Here is a 20,539-nt window from a genome sequence, read left to right as displayed (position 1 = left end):
AAATCATCCACCCCTCAAAATTGCTCAGTTGTTCCTAACCAGACTTTACAAATAGCAGATCTTGTGCACCAGTTTATTATAAATAAAAATTAGCAATTTATTATTAATTATGTAATTTTAGCAGAACACAGATAAACCGAAAGACACCCTAACTGATAGCTGTGATCTAGGTCCAGTCTTCTTTGAATATAAACCTTCACTGTCACATTGACAGACAGACACAGTAAAGGGATAAAGGCAAAAAAAATTAAAAATTGTTATTTCAGGTTGATACCTAAATGGTGAATACCCTGCCTTCATGAAATCCTCACTGGTGGTTTGTATTGCAGGAACACAGGACATGCATAAATTCTGAAGGTACCAGTCAATGCAAACAGCTTTTGCAAGCCACAGGGGACTTGCTTATTTCCTTCAGAATGGGGATCTTTTTCTCTCGAACTTGTAACAAGTCGATAATTGGAGAATATCTAGAGAGAACAAAACCATAAACAACTTCCCAGTCCAGCAGCTTCTAAAGCAAAACCAATATCTTGCCCAGACCCCAGTCAGCGCCAGTATATTCTTTGTTTTTCTCTCTTTTTTTTGACATTTTCAGTGGTTGGCTGGTCAGCATCGGTCCTTCCTTCATTGGCCAATTCACTATCCAACCAGTGCTACTCCCTGCACATCACAACATTGTTGTGCTGAAATATCTACAGTATTGTTAGAGCAGTGATTAACCTACAATATCTCTTCAGGCGGTTTGCTGACAGCAAAAATCAGTTTGTTGTTAACATTAAAAAAAAGTTGTGTTCAAAGTTCAATTGTCATCCACAACTCCTAGTTCCAAACCAAAAATTAGAAAAATAAAAGAGAAATCGTGATGGCCTAAACAGTAGAGAAGTTGGTACTTTGCCTCTTGCATAATTGTTCCTGTCTGCTTTGTTTCCTGCTGCTAGTAGCAAGGCAAGGCTCTGGCTGTTGTGCCCATTTATATTTAATTTGAAGTTCCACCCCGTATCTAAAACCTGCATGAAAGTCTAATCGGTATATTGGATTTTATAAAATATAACTGTAAATGAGAGCATTTAATTTCCTTCAGTATATTTGTCAGATCCTTTTAACCAGAGTTATGCTAGTTGAAGTAAGGAGGAATTGGATTCTCCCTGCACGGCCCCATTTTCCAGTTTTTTCCCCTTAATTCTGGAAGTCATCAGCTCATTTCCATGCGTGCTACATGCTTGTATGGAAAGAGAATCAGAAACCATGAAGTAAGTCATTGAAAAGTGAAGGGGAATCCCCAACTAAGCTCAGTAGTGACCACTATGACCAAATACCTTAGCATCATTCAAAGGTGAAACCTTGAATTCTTTATGGTTCAGGCCTACAAGGTGCAGTAATTTGCTAATTATCTGTTTGTTACAGGACTATTTCATAAAGCTTTGCTAATGTTAATTTGTATGTAGCTACTGCTACAACACTTTCAACAAAGAAAAAAAGGATGGAGGACCGTAAATTATTTTTTAAATTATTGCAGCTTGAAGAATGCAAACACTCTCATAAACTGGAAATTACAAACATTAAACTGGAAGCAGCAAGAGCCAAAGGGGAGGTTGAGAGAGAGAGAGATAACATGCAAAGTGAAATGAATGGTATGTTGACTAATTTACTTTTAATTCAGAATGTGTTTTTTAAATGGACTTCATGATGGTGGTGATATGTATATTTTGCTCACTAGCATGTATCACATGGCTATTTTAAAAATACGAAATAAACTTTGGGGTGTTTGTGGTTTTGGGCATGAATGTAAAACCCTTGATGTTGGATCAAGGTCAGGAAAAGGAACAATTTAATGAAGAAAGAAGGAAGCTAAATTTGCCATGTTGGAGAGCAAGAATCCAAGGTTGGTCACTGAGGCAAAGCTGACCAATGGAGCATAGGAACAGGAATAGGCCATTCAGCTTATCAACCCCTACCCCATATGATCATGGATGATTGAATGCTTAATGTCTTTTACCCATCCCATCCCCATAACCCTGTATGCCACTGGTAATCAGAAATCTATGTCAATTTTTACTTTAAACAGCCCTCAAGTGCAATTTCCAAAGGCGCTCAGTCTTCTGAGTAAAACAAATTCTTATCTCAGACTGAAGTGGCATCCCCTTCATTTTTAAATTGTGCCACTGGCCATCCGGGGAAACGTTTTACCTGCATCTAGCCCATCTACCCCTTTAATTATTTCTGTTAGTTTCAAAACTATTAATAGAACAGACCTGCTACACCAGAAATAAATCTGATGAACATTTATTGCATTCCCTCAGTAGCATCAGGGCAAGTTGACCATTATTGTAAAGATATAAATAATCAGTCTTAATGATAGTTAGGATCTAGGACCAAGAACTCAGCTCAAGGTTGAAATGTTGACAGGTTTACAGATATCCTTTCAAATTGTGATTGGGACCAAGCAGAAAGATACAATCATTGACAATGGATGGTGAGAAGATTTGACCCTTTCTAATTTTGGAGCTGGAGCAGGTTAAGACTCATTCAGCGTTTGTGTTGACAAGACAGTGACTGATGTGGCAGAGAGCTGTCATTATCTCATATGTTAAAGCTGATCCATTGTTTGGTCACTAAGTGACTGAGAGGACCAGAGAGAGTTCCTTGGGCAACTTTGACAATTACAGTGAAATTAAGGAAGTCCATGCTAATGATGAACTGGTTATTTTCAGACAGTTGGAACTGGAGTTATGCAATTGGTAATTTGGACCCGCACAACCTAAAGCTGCAAATGAGCAAAATTGAGATGGCCAAGATTTTAATATGTTTGTTGAGTCTATTCGTACAAATTTGAATTACTGTCTTACAATGATGTACACCCTCTAAGTAGCTCAGTTTGGTGTTTGACTGAATCTTCGAAAAATACCTGTTTTGGAATTGATTGTTCCCTTCGCAGGGTTGCAGTCAGATATTGAGATTCTCAAGGCCAATATTGTAAGACACAAAGAGCTCTTGGCAGAAAAGGAGAGGGAACTAATTCGGAAAGTGCAGGCAGCTAAAGAAGACGATTTCCAGAAACTTACAGCACTCCAAGATGAAAGGTGACCAATGTTCTGGAAATTTCTCATGCTCAGTTATGATACTGTTGGGCTTACCTCTGTTGTATTTATCTAAAATATTATTTCAGCTCAAGGTGAACATGGCTGCTTATTAATTTTCTCAAAATTTTCATAGAAAATATCTGTCATTCATGAATATGTGAGGTAATGCTGAATTATAATCTTTTCTATTGATGATAGCACTGTGAAAATGTATCTGAATCCATTGTACTGAATCATAAATGGTCAGGTTCGTACTATGATAGCAAATATGTTGAATCCCTAAGCTCTCTAACTCTAAGGGGAGGCAATGGCCTAATGGTATTATCACTGGACTGTTAATCTGGAGACCCAGATAACATTCTAGGGATGTGGGTTCGACTCCCACCATGGCAGATGGTGGAATTTGAATTCAATAAATATCTGGAATTAAGAATCTAATGATGACTATGAATCCATTGCCGATTGTTGGAAAAACCCATCTGGTTCACTAATGTCCCTTAAGGAAGGAAACTGCCATGCTTACCTGGTCTGGCCTACATGTGACTCCAGCTCCACAGCTATGTGGCTGAATCCTAACAGCCCTCTGGGCAATTAGGAATGGGCAATAAATACTGCCTAGCCAGCGACACCCTCATCCTGAGAATGATTTTTTTTTTTAAAAAGTGCCAGCTACCCTTGACGTGAGTAAGGTGGAACAATTTTTATTCATGAGATGTTGGTGTCCCTGGCTAGGTCAGCATTATTGCCCAGAGGGCAGTTAAGAGTCAACCATTTTGCTGTGGGTCTGAAGTCACATGTAGGCCAGACCGGGTAAAGGTGGCAGTTTCCCCTTCCTAAAGGGAATTAACGAACTAGATGGGTTTTTCCCGATAATTGACAATGGATTAATGTCATCATTAAGCTCCTAATTCCAGATTGTTATTGGATTCAAATTCCATCACCTGCCGTGGCAGGATTCAAACCTAGATTCCCAGAACATTACCTGGGTCTCTGGATTAACAGTTCAATGATAATACCACTAGGCCATTGCCTCCCCTGGCTGACTTGGGGTTGTATTTACACGTCTTTCTGCATGTTTGGTGGGGTCCAGGAAACTGTGTGTTTGGAGTGGGCAGAAAATATTGTGTTGCAAACAAAAATGAACTGCTTCATTATTTTACTCATCATAAATAAGTTGCCGTTTGATGTAATTTTCCAAAATGGAAGGGTGGAAAAGAATGGTGAACTTGGACAGGGATACATTCAATTTTCAGTCCCATTCAGACCTGTTCTACACTAATAAATGTGGTTCCACTTGTTTTGTGATCCCTTTCCTATCTGTTATCACCGTCAATGATTTCTTATGGTTACATACCTGATTTTCTCCATGTTGAAGAAAATTTAATTAAGTTGCTTACTTATTCAAAGGCTAGAACTAGAGAATAAGGTTGCTGACCTCGAAAGATTGAAGGCTGAGCAAGAGTTAACCTGGCAAGCTGACAAAGAGCACATGGAAGAAAAGTTGCATGCTTTACAGTTAGCAGAGGAGGCATCCAAGAGGGAGATCCAGAACCTCAGGTTGGCACTAAAGCACTGGTATATAATTTAAATGATATTTTTGAGAGTTTGCATTTGGAATTTGTATCTTAAATTCATGTGAAGGTGTCGTGTCTATTTTTAATAAATTTTTTAAGAAAACATTTTTGCTACTTCCCAGGTGAAAACTGTTTGCAAGATCTTTTTCTGAAGTTTCTTTTTGATGATATGTCAAGGCTGTATATTGACTGATCTTCCCCACTTTAGTCACTTGACATCTAACAACATCCAATACATTAGCCCTGGAAAGGATCGTCTTTTCCAACTTTGAGATTTCTCTATTTCTCGTCTGAGCTGACCTTGTCTGAGCATCAAGAGAAATTGTCTGCTTCTGTTGACTTGTGGTTTTGCCTCGCACGGTGAGCCTGTCTGATTGTGAAATGTCTTTCAATCAGCAGCAAAGAAGGGGCACCAGATCTGAAATGTTGACTCTGTTCACACCACAGATAGTGTTTAGACCTGCTGCGTTTCTCCAGCAGTTTCTGTTTTTGTGTGTTTGAATCTTCCACACAGCTAAGTTTGAATCTAGCACCAGTGCATATTAGGACAGCAGTTTTCAATTGGAAACTGTATCTGAAGAACCAGTAACTTCTAAGTGTTTGTTATAGTTTTGCAAAGTTTCGTTAATAACCAGCTCTGAAAATGGGGCCTTTCCATTTTTGTCAATGTGAAATGTTGTCTATTTTAGCCATGTCCAATAAATTGTATTTGATAAGAGAAGCAGGAACTGTATCTTTGCATTTCAGGTAGTGGAGGATGATCACTGTTGGTGTTGTATGTGGTAGAGACAGGTGCTAAATCGGCAGTCCAGCATAAAACCTTTATAGCTGTCTTTTAGAATGCAGGTAACAAAGGTGAGGGCCATGCAAGGATGAAAGACAATCGAAGTTTCTCTGGTGTATCAAAGGCAACGGTGAGAATGATTGAACAGCTTGGTAGTTGCAGAGATATTATAGTGACAGCAGGACCATAGGCTGGACATTATAAGTGATTTGGTGGGGTGTGTTTCTTCAGGTATATGGACACAGTTGTTTGAAGGCCATTGGCGATGTAGGTGGAGAGAGAAGTGAACAAACACAATTTGATCTATGATTATTACAATGAGGATACCACGTCCACGTGAAATGACAAACTCAAGGGGCTTGTCTATAGTAAATATTGTTGTTGATTTGCTACTTTGTGTTGTAGGTCTAAGCTTCAGCAGCAAGTGCTTCAAACTGAAGAACTTGAAAAAGAAAAGAATGACAATGCTGAGTTAAGACAGGTACCTTTCCAAATTACATTAAGATCTGCTTGCTTTGGTTGCATTACTCAAGGGACTTAACCAAAATGGAAAGCTATTTAATGTGAGGAATACTGCTGTTGCCACATACTTTACCTTCCATTCCTTTCTAAATCTGTGGATTTAATAACAATATTAATTCAGAATCTGATATTGGAATTCTTGTTCACTTGTCTATGGCTGCTAAAAGCTTGAGAAATCACTTGTGCTAATACAAATTATGAGAGAGGAAAAGGAAAGGACATGAGATGTAGGAGCTGAATTAGGCCATTCAGCTTATTGAGTCTGCTCTGTTTTTTGATCATGACTGCAATATTTCTCAAGCATAGTAAATAAAATAAAGACCATAAGAAGGTTGGTCATATTATTATTAAATGAGAGAATGGCATTGTGGGACTGAATGGTCTAATCCTGCTCCTGATGTTTTAGGATGACTGCACCAGCTCTATTGCTGTATATTGTCCTGCTAAACATTGCAACCATTAACTCAGGCCATTGACCAGCTCCTCTCTGCAGTGAGAATAAAATCAATGAGTTAATGACTTTCTCTTCTAGCCACAAGGACACAGAAGCACCACCCACTTCGTGTTGTACAGGGCTTCAACTGCACCACCCTGAGCTCCATCCTTCCACTCCTGCCCCCACTGACCAGCTCCATTCTTCCTCTTCCACTCCCACCCCCACCCCCATGCGGACATGGACACACGCACGCGGATACGGACACAGACACAGGCGGACACGCAGACGCACGTGGACACAGACACAGATGCCCTCCAGGCTCCATTCCTCTCCTGTCTCTCGCCCACTGCCTGCTCCACTCATCCCCTCCCTCCCTCACTTCCTCCAGCTCCAGTCCTCTATTCTTCCTTCTCTTCAGCTCCATTCCTGTCCTCTGCTGATCAAAAGTGGCTCTAGTACTCACTAATTTTAAACAGTTGGCCACTTCTCAATTACAATGATGCATATATCCCATGGTGATTCAATTATTCTTGGAACTTTTTGTGTATTTGTTTTTTTGAGATTTCCATAGAAAAATTATTTGTAACATGTTGCTTTATTGGCGCAATGTCCATTAGTTGTGAAGTAATAGCATTTTGCTGACAGAGGAGTTGAACTGTAAATACAAATTTTAAAGAGAGTAAGTTGAATTTAAAATTAAGTTTCATTTCAAGTGTTAGTAAATTATTCGACTTTCTTTCTGCCCACCAAAGCAAAATAATGAAATGCAAATGCAAATGAGCACCCTATCGCAATCAGAAAATGACTTACTGACTAACAACAGCAAAATGCGGGAAATGTTGGAGCGTTTAAAAGAGGAAATACGAAATGCAAGAAGCCAAGCTGAACGGGCACAGCACGAAGCTGAAAAGTAAGCAGCTGTTTTTATGACATAACATCCTGCTACTAAAGTTATTGTTTTAGTTCCCGTAACGATTTTTATTTTCTCTGTTGTGTTCTGAATGTGGAATTGAATACTTGGAGAAGTAAAATCTGTTTAATTTCATTGTGCGGTGGTAAACAACAATGGTGGTGTTCTCTTAACTGTAACTAGATTACATCATTAGCCTCAGCAGAGGCTACAACAATTTGGATTAAGATACCAGATGCAGATTCCTTAAGGTATATCTTTTAATTGTCCAGAATATTTCAGCAATAAGAATCACACTGCTCAGATAGATTAATATGTAATTTCCCGATTGCGTTATTTACTTTTCCCAAACTTTGTTCTGTTTCATAATCTCTGAAGGGATATTTTAATCCATTAAGATTTTTAAGAAAAAAACACTTTGGAGAAAGTACGTAGCACCTGCATCATGTTTGGTAACTTGGGATTTCAAAGGGTCAAAGTTATCCTTGCCTTTATAGTACAGATTTAATTCTGTTATTGTATCATATGCATGAATATCAGTTGCTGAACTAACATGGTAAGGAGAGCTCGTAAGAATGAAAAGTTCTTTGCATCAAATGTTGACGTTTTCTTCTAAAGCATCTGATTTTCTAGCCGTTACTTTCTATCTTTTACCATTTAGCTAGAGCTCCACATTTTTGAAATTTTTGAGATTTTGAACATGGCTCCTTCAGAAATGTGATGTGTACCTTAAATACAACTATGTCCTCATAATGCAGGATGGTCATGTGAGGCAAACCATGCCCCCTTTTCCATGACAGTAGTTGCCCTTTTCTGAGGTTTAAATGTCAGCAACACAGACAGTCATTTTGATAACTCCTATGAAAGTATGAGATAGGATACCGAGGACCAAGGTTGCCACATAAGTAATTGAGTGGGGAGAAGGGCAGTAGTGTCAGGTCAAGGGGAAAGATGTGGGTGGTTTGGAGTGTTGGAGTGTATATGGGATCCGCAGTAGGTGTAGATGGGGTATATGTCAGGAAAGTTGGGGAGCCAGTTTAATAATTCCTCAGGAGTTAGGCTTGCTTTTCAATTGTCTAACTGTTTCTTGGTAACTAGCAGTCACAACTGAACCCTCCAAATTCCCTGACTTAAATGGATACTTCCCTTTTCTTTATAGAATTGCCAACAGTTCTGCTTTTAAAAAGAGTTCAGAAAACAGTATTGGTTGACACTTCTTTTGCAGTGCCATTCAGCTGTAAGATCTATTCAGTGACTCAAAAGGATCTGAGTTAAATATTTTGGAGTCCTTTCAATACTTTTACACACAATGGTTGTACTAAGACCATGTCAGCCTAACAAGATAGGCCAGATCAGTGAGACTGCAGTTTATTTTTGGTTTTAGATAACTGCAAACAGCTAACCAGCAAGAAAACTTGATATTTAGCCACTGGCAATGGTTTTTTTCTAAACAACCACAGTAAGCTGTCCTTATAGAGTTAGTAAAGACTAAAACTCTATATTACTGATTAAAAATGTTACTTTGACAATATGTGTCAAGGTAGGTATTTATAATGGAAGGAAATAATTATTATAATAAATGTATAACTTGCAATAAATAAAAGTGCGATGACTATGAACATTACACAAGATCCATTTTTTTAAAATTCACTTGTGGGATGTAGGCATTGTTGGCTGGCCAGCATTTATTGCCCACACCAGCTTCCTTAAACTGAGTGGCTTGTTTGGCCATTTCCAAGGGCAGTTGAGAGTCATAGAATCATAGACTCCCTACAGTGTGGATGCAAGCCATTTACTCCATCAAATCCTTACCACCCATCCAAAGAACATCCTACCCAGACCCAACACCTCCCCCCCCCGCCCTTGTCCCTGTAACCCTGTGATTCTTTTGGTTAATCCACCTAGACTGCACATCTCTGAACACTGTGGGCTTTTTCCCATGGCCAGTCCACCTAACCACAACTTTGGACTGTGGGAGGAAACTGGAGCACCCAGTGGAAACTCACACGGACATGGGGAGAATGTGCAAACTCCACTCAGACAGTTGTCCAAGGCTGGAATCAAACCCGGCTTCCTGTGGGTCTGGAGTCACATGTAGGCCAGACCAGGCAAACATGCTGATTTTCTTTCCTAAAGGACTTTAGTGTGCCAGCAGGATTTTTCCAACAATCGACTGTGGTTTCATGATTATTGGTAGATTCTAATATCTAAATTATCTTTTATTGATTTCACGTTCCACCATTTGCCATGGCGGGATTCAAATCTAGCTCCCCAGAACATAAACTGAGTTTCTGGATTAATAGTCTAGCGATAATACTACCAGGCCATCGCCTTACCTGCATGTTTTACTTTTGGATGAGTCGCTGATTAGGCCTTGTTGGCTAGGTTACATTGATGTGAAACATTTCCGGCATTATTCTGTAGAAGAGCAGTTTGTTTTCCTGGTGTCCTGGCTGATACTTATCTCTCAATCAATGTCTCAAGCGCTGCTTTTTCCAGGCATTATCTGTACTGTTTGTAAATTATTGCTGTGTGTAAAGTGGCTGCTGCATTTCCTATTATGTTGCAGTGACTGAATGTTCTTCGTTGGCTGGAAATTGCTTTGGGGCATCTTTTGTTTAAAAACGGCGTTCTATAAATGCAGCTTATTTTACTGACACAATAATGGTGAAAAATCTCCAGTTTATCTTGAGGTTTAAAACTTTGCTTTGTAATGTTTTGCCCTATATATAACACCCCTCCAATACAGTAAGATCGTCTGTTTATTTTACACAGGCTGGTGGAAGAGAAGCGTGTAGAGTGGATGGAAGAGAAACACAAGTTGCAGAATCGCAATACAGAGCTTGAGGAAAAATACTGCCAGGCCAAAGACCGACTGCAGCGTGCCGCTTTAGCTCAAAAGAAGGTCTTGCCCTCACCTTTAATCAGCCAAAATTTTAATTTGTCTGCAATCCAATCTTGCCACCAAAATTCTGTATCTTCTGCTTCTGTTTTGTAGAGGAAAACACTGAATGAAAGTAAGCAGAAAAGATTGCAGGAAAAAGTCCAGATGCTGGAGGCAAAGAAAGAAGAGCTGGAAATTGAGAAACATGCATACAAGTTAGTGTTTTTACTGATGCTTTCCATCCAAGTTCAGCAAGGAAATTCCACTGTGATGTAAGAGCAGGGAAGGTACTTGAACCCAATGAAAGTTAGACAGAAATTAGTTATTTTGCTGGATGAGTAGGGAAGAGAAACTAAAGCCTTTTGGATGTAGTTAAGTCGGATGATTGGACAGGAGAAAGGGGAAACTAAACAATCACAAAATGGATTTTTTTTGTTCCTAATATTAGTAGTAAAATTATGGATTTCTCCTATGTAGATTTGGAGTTAGTGAAGGAGGATGTGAGGAAGAAGGTTTGTGTCACAAGTGGGTACACATGAAGTGTTCAGATTTGATTATGCAGCAGGGAGTTTGTAGTATCTAAAGTGGTCAAGTCAGGTCTTGGTTGGAGAGGCAGATTGTTTGGATGGCAGGTATCCTGTCGTCTGTGTCCCACTGTGGAGGTGGCTGCTGTACAGGAATAAATTAATCTGGCAGAGACAGTGCTGTGATAGCAGAGGCAAGATCATTACTGACGTGAACAGGTTTATAAGTGTAACTGACAGATCAGAAGAACAAGAATTAGAAAATGAAGAAAGTAAAGGTAATGGGATTGGGACTAGTGTTCCATACAGGCAGATTGGGAATATAATACTCAGGGAGAGATTACAAACCTCTGGAAGGTCACCACATACCGAACACTTTAAATAGTTCAGAATGAGAGACAACCCTGAAATTCTTCCTCAAATCCCAAATGCAATTGAAATAACCTGCGAAATTGAAACAACGCAATAATACTGTCACAATGGGTTAGTACATCTATCGGCACTTATGCTTTTTTTGGCAAACTTTTTTTTGCTTTGGGCGTCTGCATGACTATTGCAATTCCACAGATGTGGAAGGGACATGGAAGCTGTCATCTGCTGAACATCGCTGTTCAACCTTTGAATTATCATTCTTTGTTCTAGACAAAATGTTCCCTATGAAAGCCATGCAAGACTTCAAAAAAGATTAAAGGATTTACAGCGTAGACATAATGAATTCCGAAGACTGTTTCTGGGGCCAAATTTTTCAACTGCTGGCCTGTGTAATTCCACCAATTTTCTACCGTCTACCTTCATGCAAGGCACAGAAGCAACGTGTATGAATGTTCAGGTACGTAACTTTAGTGTAGCTCATGAATGGTTATAATCGACTAAAAATAGTCAGTTGTAATTTTGTGTATAATTCATTTTAACATCTAAATCATGCAAAATTAATAATATGCAATATCCAATCATTTATACATTTTCCTCATTAATTATCCTCATATTCTGTTTCCCAACCAGATGAGATTTGGAAAAGTTAAGGGTTGCTGATCTCTAGAAGCCATTCTTGACTGCAAAATACATTTTATGATCTATGGTTGTTGCAGACTCTTTATTGCCTTTATGAATCACATTGTCAACTCAAATTCTTTGTTCACAAGAGAAATATTTGCGGGACTTTGGGAAAACAGTAGTGAAGTGGCACAAAGGCCAACACCAAAACAATGTACTAAGTGTCTAGCTACTGCACTGAGTGATTCTACTAGAGGAAATCTTGTGTTAAAAGCTCAGGGTAAAGATATACACTAATTTACTGTATGCAGTAATAGCTTACATCTCTGTTCCTTTCTTTTGATACTAAGGCTTCAGATTCCCAACATCTGTTCCAATTTAAGCAATTGAGCAACATTTCAGCAATGTCAAATCTATTCTTCCCAGCTGCCTGTTGCCTCTGACTTTCAGTCCAACAAAAATTTCCTTCACTGCCATTTGAGGCTAAATCCACAGGCACTGGATCTTAAGTATTTTTCAGCCATGAACTTTTGAGCGTCCTGCCTGTCACCAAGACTACTTTCCTCTGTCTCACAAGACAGTGCCTTGCATTTAGTGCCTGTCCTGCTCCCATTGTTGCAGAGGCTCTAATTTGAATCCTGTGGATTTGGAGCTCAGTATCTTCCATTCTTCTTGACTACACTCTGCATGCATTGTGATTCATTCAGAAAACTGTCTCTCACATCCTCACCAACATTGCAATCTTCCACTTACTCCCTTTTCCCCAATAATTTGAATGAGATTATCCATATTTTCATATCTTTCCATAGTCTCAATATCCATCCTCACTTAGTGATCTCCAGCTAAATGTCAGCTTTCTGCTTTCCCAATATCAGTTCAATCCATGTGTCCCACTGTGTCATTAGAACTACTGTTAAGTGCTCCTTCAGTCTCTAAACAGTGATCTGTTTGGAGATTCACACCTCTCTTAATTGGAGTGATTTCTGGATTGGGAGTCTGGTGAGAGTTGCCCTGTGAGGAGACATTAAGAATAGGTCTATATTTTCTAGAGTTCAGAAGAATAATTAGCAGCTCATTTGAATGTGTAAAAGAGGGCTGGACAGGATAGATGCTAACACTGTTTTCCTTGGTTGGAGAGCCTAATGCCAAGAGTCATAGTCTCAAGTAGAGAAATTAACTATTTAGAAGAAGGTAAGGATCACTCAGTTAATGAGCATTTTCAAGGTTTGTGGATTTTTGGGCTATAAGAGAATTGAGGGATAAATGGGTACAGCAACATCACTATGGAAGCTCAGCCATGTGGTTACTGAATAAGCTTGATGGGTTGTATGGCCTACTCCTTTTCCTGTTCTTGTATTCTTGTATCTGCCATTTCCCACTCCTTATGAAACAAATAGTTATCTTTAACAAGGCTTTTGGTTTACCTAGTATCAGAGTCCCGTATTTCCCGCAACACATCCCTCACACCCCGCCCCCGCAACAACCGCCCAAAGAGGATCCCCCTCGTTCTCACATACCACCCCACCAACCTCCGGATACAACGCATCATCCTCCGACACTTCCGCCATCTACAATCCGACCCCACCACCCAAGACATTTTTCCATCCCCACCCCTGTCTGCTTTCCGGAGAGACCACTCTCTCCGTGACTCCCTTGTTCGCTCCACACTGCCCTCCAACCCCACCACACCCGGCACCTTCCCCTGCAACTGCAGGAAATGCTACACTTGCCCCCACACCACCTCCCTCACCTCTATCCCAGGCCCCAAGATGACATTCCACATTAAGCATCTGCCAATGTGGTATACTGCATCCACTGTACCCGGTGTGGCTCTCTCTACATTGGGGAAACCAAGCGGAGGCTTGGAGACCGCTTTGCAGAACACCTCCGCTCGGTTCGCAACAAGCAACTGCACCTCCCAGTTGCAAACCATTTCCACTCCCCCTCCCATTCTCTAGATGACATGTCCATCATGGGCCTCCTGCAGTGCCACAATGATGCCACCCGAAGGTTGCAGGAACAGCAACTCATATTCCGCCTGGGAACCCTGCAGCCCAATGGTATCAATGTGGACTTCACCAGTTTCAAAATCTCCCCTTCCCCCACCGCATCCCAAAACCAGCCCAGTTTGTCCCCTCCCCCCACTGCACCACACAACCAGCCCAGCTCTTCCCCCCCCACCCACTGCATCCCAAAACCAGTCCAACCTGTCTCTGCCTCCCTAACCGGTTCTTCCTCTCACCCATCCCTTCCTCCCACCCCAAGCCACACCCCCATCTACCTACTAACTTCATCCCACCTCCTTGACCTGTCTGTCTTCCCTGGACTGACCTATTCCCTCCCTACCTCCCCACCTATACTCTCTCCACCTATCTTCTTTTCTCTCCATCTTCGGTTCGCCTCTCCCTCTCTCCCTATTAATTTCAGAACCCTCTCCCCATCCCCCTCTCTGATGAAGGGTCTAGGCCCGAAACGTCAGCTTTTGTGCTCCTGAGATGCTGCTTGGCCTGCTGTGTTCATCCAGCTTCACACTTGCTTATTTTGGTTTACCTTTCAGTTTCCCTGTTAGAGTGGGAGCATGGCTGTTGGCCCTTAATTAGAGCTCCACAGCAGTTATTCCTCCCTCGGAGCTTAGGACCCTAAAATTTCAAACTGGTTAAAACCGAAAGACCCGTGATGTTGTAAGTCAGGAACAAAAACATAAATTACTGGAAAAGCTCAGCAGGTCTAACATACAGAGAGAAATTAGAGTTAGCGTTTCGGGTCCAGTGACACTTCAATCAGTCATAGAATCCCTACAGTATGGAAGCAGGCCCTTTGGCCCAACAAGTCCCCACCAAGTCTCAGAGCAACCCACCCAGACCCATCCCCCTGCAACCCACCTAATCTACACATCCCCGAACACTATGGGCAATTTAGCATGGCCAATCCACCTAGCCTGCACATCTTTCGAACAAAAACAAAGTTGCTGGAAAAGCTCAGCAGGTTTGGCAGCATCTGTAGAGGAGAAAACAGAGGTAACGTTTTGGGTCCGGTGACCCTTCCTCGGATCCGCCCATCTTTGGACTGTGGGAGGAAACTGGAGCACCTGGAGAAAACACATGCAGACACGGGGAGAATGTGCAAACTCCACACAGACAGTTGCCCGAGGGTGGAATTGAACCCGGGTCCCTGGTGCTGTGAGGCTGCAGTGCTAACCACTGAGCCACTGTACTGCTTCCTCAAGAGTCACTTGATCTGAAACATTTATTGTGATTTCAATTGGTGACTCTGTTCAAATCGTGACTTCCACCCTCAGCTTTGGGGGCCCTGGTCTAGGATTGGGTTAATAATCCCAAGGGTTAAGGGGGTAGGTAAATGAGAAATATATTCATTCAGGCATCCCAAATCCATCACAGGGTATTTTGCTGTCCAGAGAGCTGTTGGTGTTCAGTTGTTTATTTAGGGATGAAGTCAATAAAAATTTGAGTTCCAAGGCAATTGAAGGTAATTTGGATAGAATGAGTGAGGCTGAGGATCAGCCCGGTGGCCTGAATGGCCAGCTCCAGGTCCTACTTCATGTAGGCAAGTTTTGTTCCCAAAATGTATAAGGAATTGTTTAGAGAAGTCACCTGAGCACCAACAGGTGAATATTTCCTCTTTACATTTCTCACTGTCTGAGCTAATAATGCTATAGAAACTGTACTGACCAGCCTGCTGCTTGTTGGAACTGATCATTCTCAGTGACTAATATGGAAACACTCTATTTAAATACTCATGTTGAAAATTTGGTTTAAAACAAGTTGACACTTTCTTTCTTTGGATAGTACAGTAAAAGCATATTTCATTAGCTTTGTTTCTTTACACTAATTCAAGGATGATGGAATAAGTTGTGGGGTCTTGATTTTTCCCCTGGCTTTTGCTGGTTAAAATAAACTGAAAATTTTCATTGAGTGTTAAAGGAGTCTTGACAGGCTGAATGGGCCCAAATTCTGCTCCTGTGTCTTCTAGGAAATAACTCTTAGAGGCCACCTTTACATTATGTAGAAAAGTGGTTCTGTTGCTTCTAGGAAAAGAAGTGGGCCATTCAGCTCTTCAGTGAAGGCAGAGCAGGCATCCCTGAAATCTCAGTTGTCTGAGGAACCTGCCCTGTATTGTAACATTACAGGCGGAGAGTTGGTCAAAGGTGGTGCTGTGATGGTGCCATTTGACATTTCTTGGATTAGGTGCCTTCAAATATAATGAGCTAATGGTTTAGAATGTTATTGAAAGAGAGTAAAACTGATTATAGAAGTATCGCCTTTTGAAAGTGTTAAGCATTGTTTTATAATTGTACACCTCTTCAACATTACCTTGACCTTTCTCTCTTCAAGGAAGAACAACATCAAAGAGAGCTGTGTCTACTCCGCAAGCGATTGGAGGAACTGGAGACTAATCAGAAACAGCAGTTACAAGAACTTGGTGCTCTCAATTAATCAATGTTTACAGAGCTGTGAGACTTCCAGTATCTTTGGAGTCATTCCGCTCTTGTTTGACTTGAAATCATTTGTTTGGTGCTAGCAACTAGTTGCAGTTTTGACTTTGGAACTAATTGATTACAGGTTGAACACACCATACGAAACTGATTTACATGAAGCTGCAGAGTGTCTCAAGTCTTTACAATCAATTCTTGTGCCTTGATATAAATTCTAATCTGAGAGCCCAGTGTGTTGATTGATGAACTACATTATTTCACAATTTACAGTCATTCATTTCCCTATTTTCACCTGGTGAGCGAGATTTAATAAGGATTTTATGAAGCAGCGTTCTTCTGTCTTTGCGACTGTGCATTTGTAGAAGTGTGAGGAAAGATTAAATTGTGATGGGAAGTCTGTAATATGCTGCAGAAAAGCTGTTTTTCTCAACTTTAATGAATGAGGCTCTGAAAATATACAAGTGGAATATTACAGCAACTTCCCTCTACCTCCAGTTATTTTGCTTGCTTAATCACTACATTTTGTCAATCTTAGAGGTTTGTTAGACAATTTCTACTCAACTTTGTAGCCTGTGTAATAAGATACTGTGAAAATATAGTCCCTGATAGCTCAATCACTTAACTTTTTTTGGGTGTTTCCAGTGTGTAAAAAAAAGGGAGCATATTAGAAAGCTGCTCCTTTTCCAAAGTGCTGATGATCACCACTCAAGTCAGATGCAATTCAGTCAGACTAATGGAACCAGGAACACTCCCTCTCCCTACGAAAAACTGTTGACATCGACCATGGAAACATCTGTTGAACCAAAAATGGATGGAGTTTTATACTAAAACAAAATAAAGATCTGCAGATACCGAAGACCTGAAACAAAAACAGAAATTGATGGGGAATCTCAACTGGCCTGGCAGCATCCATGGAAAAGAAGCAGAGTCAATGTTTAAAATCCAGTGACCTTGGACCCAGTTCTGATTAAGGATCACTGGACTTAGCGTTAACTCTGCTTCCTGTCCACAGATGCTGCCAGAGCTTCTCCAAAATATCTGTTTTTGTTATAGAGTTTTATTGGTTAGGGCATCAAAGTAAACCACATTACGATCAGTGAATGGCGACTAGGTACAGATGAACTATGATCTTGATTGAATGATGGCATGGAGACAAGGTGCTGAATGGCCACCTCCTGGCTATTTAATTCTTTAGTGCCTTTTCTAAGAAAAGTTGGGGTTTTGTTTCAAGTTGCCCGTTATCAGAACAGAAAATCTCTGACTCAGAGTATCAATTTACATACGCTTCTAGAATAAAGAGGTGACTTGCCTTCAATTACAGAATCCTGCACTTTTTAACCAGCTTTACTGACATGAGTCATGTTTGTATTTTCTCTGCTTAATCTAAGGTTTGAAAACAGCCTTTTAAATTACGCTTGGAAGAATAAAAAAAATTATACACAGCACAAAATGCTGCTGAGGTTTTAAAATTTGCAAACTTGTTCATTTCCAAGTTTCTTTGTGCTACCTTAAAGCAAAACAACACCATTCATGGATTTGTGGCTAAATCCAGTGTTCCTGCACAGCACGGGGAAATCTAACACCAGATAACAAAATACATGAACCCACAGTGACAGGCTTTCCTGTGAATTTGGCATGACAGGAAATCGAAGCCCAACTGTCTAGCAGCATTCAACAGCATGTTGTTCTGCTTAGTTTATTCCTCCATTGTGCATTTTATAAAAACCAAGTATATACGTCAATTATATATTGAGTCTTTTAGAATTTCTACAGAAGACCAGATATAGTTTTACTGTTTTTAAAAAAACATTATGTTTGCAAATGCGCAAGTGTTCTCTATTTGACTGTGGTGATGTGTTTGTTCAGAAGTTTACAGGTTTATTTATTTTTCTACAGCTATTGAATTATGTCTCGGTGTGTCTGTAAGTAATCGCATTAATTAAGCTGTAAGTTCATACATTAGGGCCTGTGTTCTGTGATTAGCAAGTATTGGCACACAGTGCAAAAAGCCCCTGTCAAGAACAGCAGCAAGAGTGGTAATGAGTTGTGAAATTTTATTTGCATTTTTATATGTATTTATTCCAAATGTGACATTTTCCAAAATATTTCTAATTTATTTTAAATTTGCATCAAAAAATTTTCAACATGTTTGTTACTCATGATTTTATTTCAAAGTTTTTTAAATACATGATTTTTCTATTGCTACAACTGTTTTGTACAATTCAAATATTTAATTAATTGTCATAACTTTGGGAAAAAAATCACCTGCTATTGATGAAATACTTTTCAAATAAACACTTTGCATGAAGTGTGTATTATGCATTTTTTTAAAAATTTACTTGTAGGGCATGGGCATGTCTGGCTAAGCCAGTATTTAGTACTCAACCTTAGTTCCCTTGGGAAGGTGGTGGGGAGCTGCCGCCTTGAACAGCTGCAGCCCATGTGCTGTGGGTTGAGCCACAATGCCATTAGGGAGGGAATTCCAGAAGTTTGACCCCGTGACAGTGAAGGAACAGTGATCTATTTCCAAGTCAGGGTGGTGAGTGGCTTGGAGGAGAGCTTGCAGGTAGTGGTGTTCCTACGGATTTATTGCCCTAGGCCATCTAGATAGAATTGGTTGTGCACTTGGAAAGTGCTGCAGAAGGATCTTTGTTGAATTTACGAAGTGCATCTTGTAGACAGTACGTACACACTGCTGCTACTGAGCATCGCTGGTGGAGGAAAAGGATATTTGTGGATGTGAGGACAGTCAAGCAGGCTGCTTTGTCCTGGATGGTGCCAATCTTCTTGAGAGTTGTTGGAGCTACACCCATCCAGGCAAGTGGGGAATATTCCATCACACTCCTGGTTTGTGTCCTAAGATGGCGGGCAAGGAGTCAGGAGGTGATTTACCCCCTCTGCAGTATTCCTAGCCTCTGACCTGCTCTTGTTGCCACTGTGGTGGGTCCAGTTCAGCTTCTGGTCAGTGGGAACCCCTAAGTTGTTGTTAGTGGGTGTTTCAGTAATGATAATACTGTTAAACGTCAAGGGGTGGTAGTTTGTCCCTTATTGAAGATGGTCATTGCCTGGCATTTGTGAGGTGAAAATGTTGCTTGGCAGTTTTCAGCCCAAACATGAATATTGTCCAGGTCTTGTTGCATTTGGTAATGGACTGCTTCTGAGGAGTTGTGAATAATGGTGAACTCTGTGCAATCATTGGTGAGCACCCCCACTTCTGACTTTATGATGGAGGGCAAGGCCTGTGTATGTATAACTGAAATCAAAGTTACATTAGAAAGGTACACTGCATCTGACAGTGGAAAGATCCATCTTTGAAGACAGAATACAGTCTGGATAATGTAGTGAGTGTTTGTGGCTGAAATGTTAAATACCATTTTAGAATATTAACCCTGACTAGCAGGCAGACTGCCACAGAGAAGTCAGGATGACAACACATGAATTCACTTAGTTTGAATTTGAGACAGAGGTTTGAGGACCAGATGTCCAGCTCACCCATTTCCTGTTGGATGGTTTTTGTGACAAGGTTTAGGTGTCTTAATCAACGCAATCACAGTACTATTCCTTTCACATCTGACACCATCATGTATGCATCAGATCTTGATTTGTTCACTGATGACAATACTGCATGCAGCACAGTCAGTGTGGAATTTAGAATGATCGTAAACAAGATGCAAGTCAGGGTGTATAAACTGCATGAATGTTTCTGTATTGATAATAAATGTGGGCTTGTTTAGTATTAAACTTCCTGGTGAACCCCCTGTAGCCCAATCGCTATTCCCAGCAGTAGTCACTGCCTTCACAAGTTCCAGTGACATGACTAAGAATGAAGTGTTTTTGCAGGGAATGATGTTTTTCCCTGGAGCATCAGTGGCTGAGGGGTGACCTTATAGAGATTTATGAAATCATGAGGGGTATGAATATAGGATAAGTAGTCTTTTTCTCAGGATGGAGAGTCCAAAACTGGAGGGTTTAACATGAGAGGGAACAAGATTAAAAAGGAACGTAAGGGGCAACGTTTTCACACAGAGGCTGGCGTGTGTGTGGAACGAGCTGCCAGGGGTCATGGTGGAGACGGATACAATTACAACATATAAAAGATATATGGTACATGAATAGGAAGAGTTTAGAGGGATATGGGCCAAATGCTAGCAAAGGGGACTAGGTCAGATTGGGATATCTGGTCAGCTGGGATGAGTTGGACTGAAGGATCTGTTTCTATGCTTTATGACTCTATAATCTGAGGTAGGCTGGGACCATTTCTGGTCCTAGAAATAACAAGCTTTGACACTTTAATGAGCTTGCATGACATACAGGAAGAAATGATCTGATCAGAGGACCAATTATCTTTCAGGATGGCTTTAATACACCTCAGTTCAACA

The 20,539-nt window shown here is 40.6% G+C and overlaps 1 protein-coding gene across 3 annotated transcripts in view; it reads left to right on the top strand.

Moving 5' to 3' along the window:
• Window positions 1–18,360, top strand: part of cep83 (centrosomal protein 83) — a 51,241-nt gene extending 32,881 nt beyond the window's left edge. For 2 of the 3 annotated variants that reach the window (XM_059654711.1, XM_059654710.1), the window contains exons 8-16: window positions 1,517–1,631; window positions 2,936–3,080; window positions 4,488–4,637; window positions 5,844–5,919; window positions 7,149–7,306; window positions 10,082–10,211; window positions 10,305–10,405; window positions 11,357–11,543; window positions 16,060–18,360. In XM_059654711.1, the coding sequence (XP_059510694.1) occupies window positions 1,517–1,631; window positions 2,936–3,080; window positions 4,488–4,637; window positions 5,844–5,919; window positions 7,149–7,306; window positions 10,082–10,211; window positions 10,305–10,405; window positions 11,357–11,543; window positions 16,060–16,161 (1,164 nt within the window). In that variant the 3' untranslated portion in view covers window positions 16,162–18,360. Of the gene's footprint in view, window positions 1–1,516; window positions 1,632–2,935; window positions 3,081–4,487; window positions 4,638–5,843; window positions 5,920–7,148; window positions 7,307–10,081; window positions 10,212–10,304; window positions 10,406–11,356; window positions 11,544–16,059 lie in introns of those variants that run through there. The other variant, XM_059654712.1, reaches the window with a different exon arrangement.
• The last annotated feature ends 2,179 nt before the right edge of the window (window positions 18,361–20,539 follow it).

The sequence above is a fragment of the Stegostoma tigrinum genome, chromosome 25 (genome assembly GCF_030684315.1).
Source record: "Stegostoma tigrinum isolate sSteTig4 chromosome 25, sSteTig4.hap1, whole genome shotgun sequence".
In the NCBI taxonomy this organism is placed as follows: Eukaryota; Metazoa; Chordata; class Chondrichthyes; order Orectolobiformes; family Stegostomatidae; genus Stegostoma; species Stegostoma tigrinum.
The sequence above is the reverse complement of the archived record's forward strand: the minus strand, read 5'-3'. Positions and strand labels throughout refer to the sequence as shown.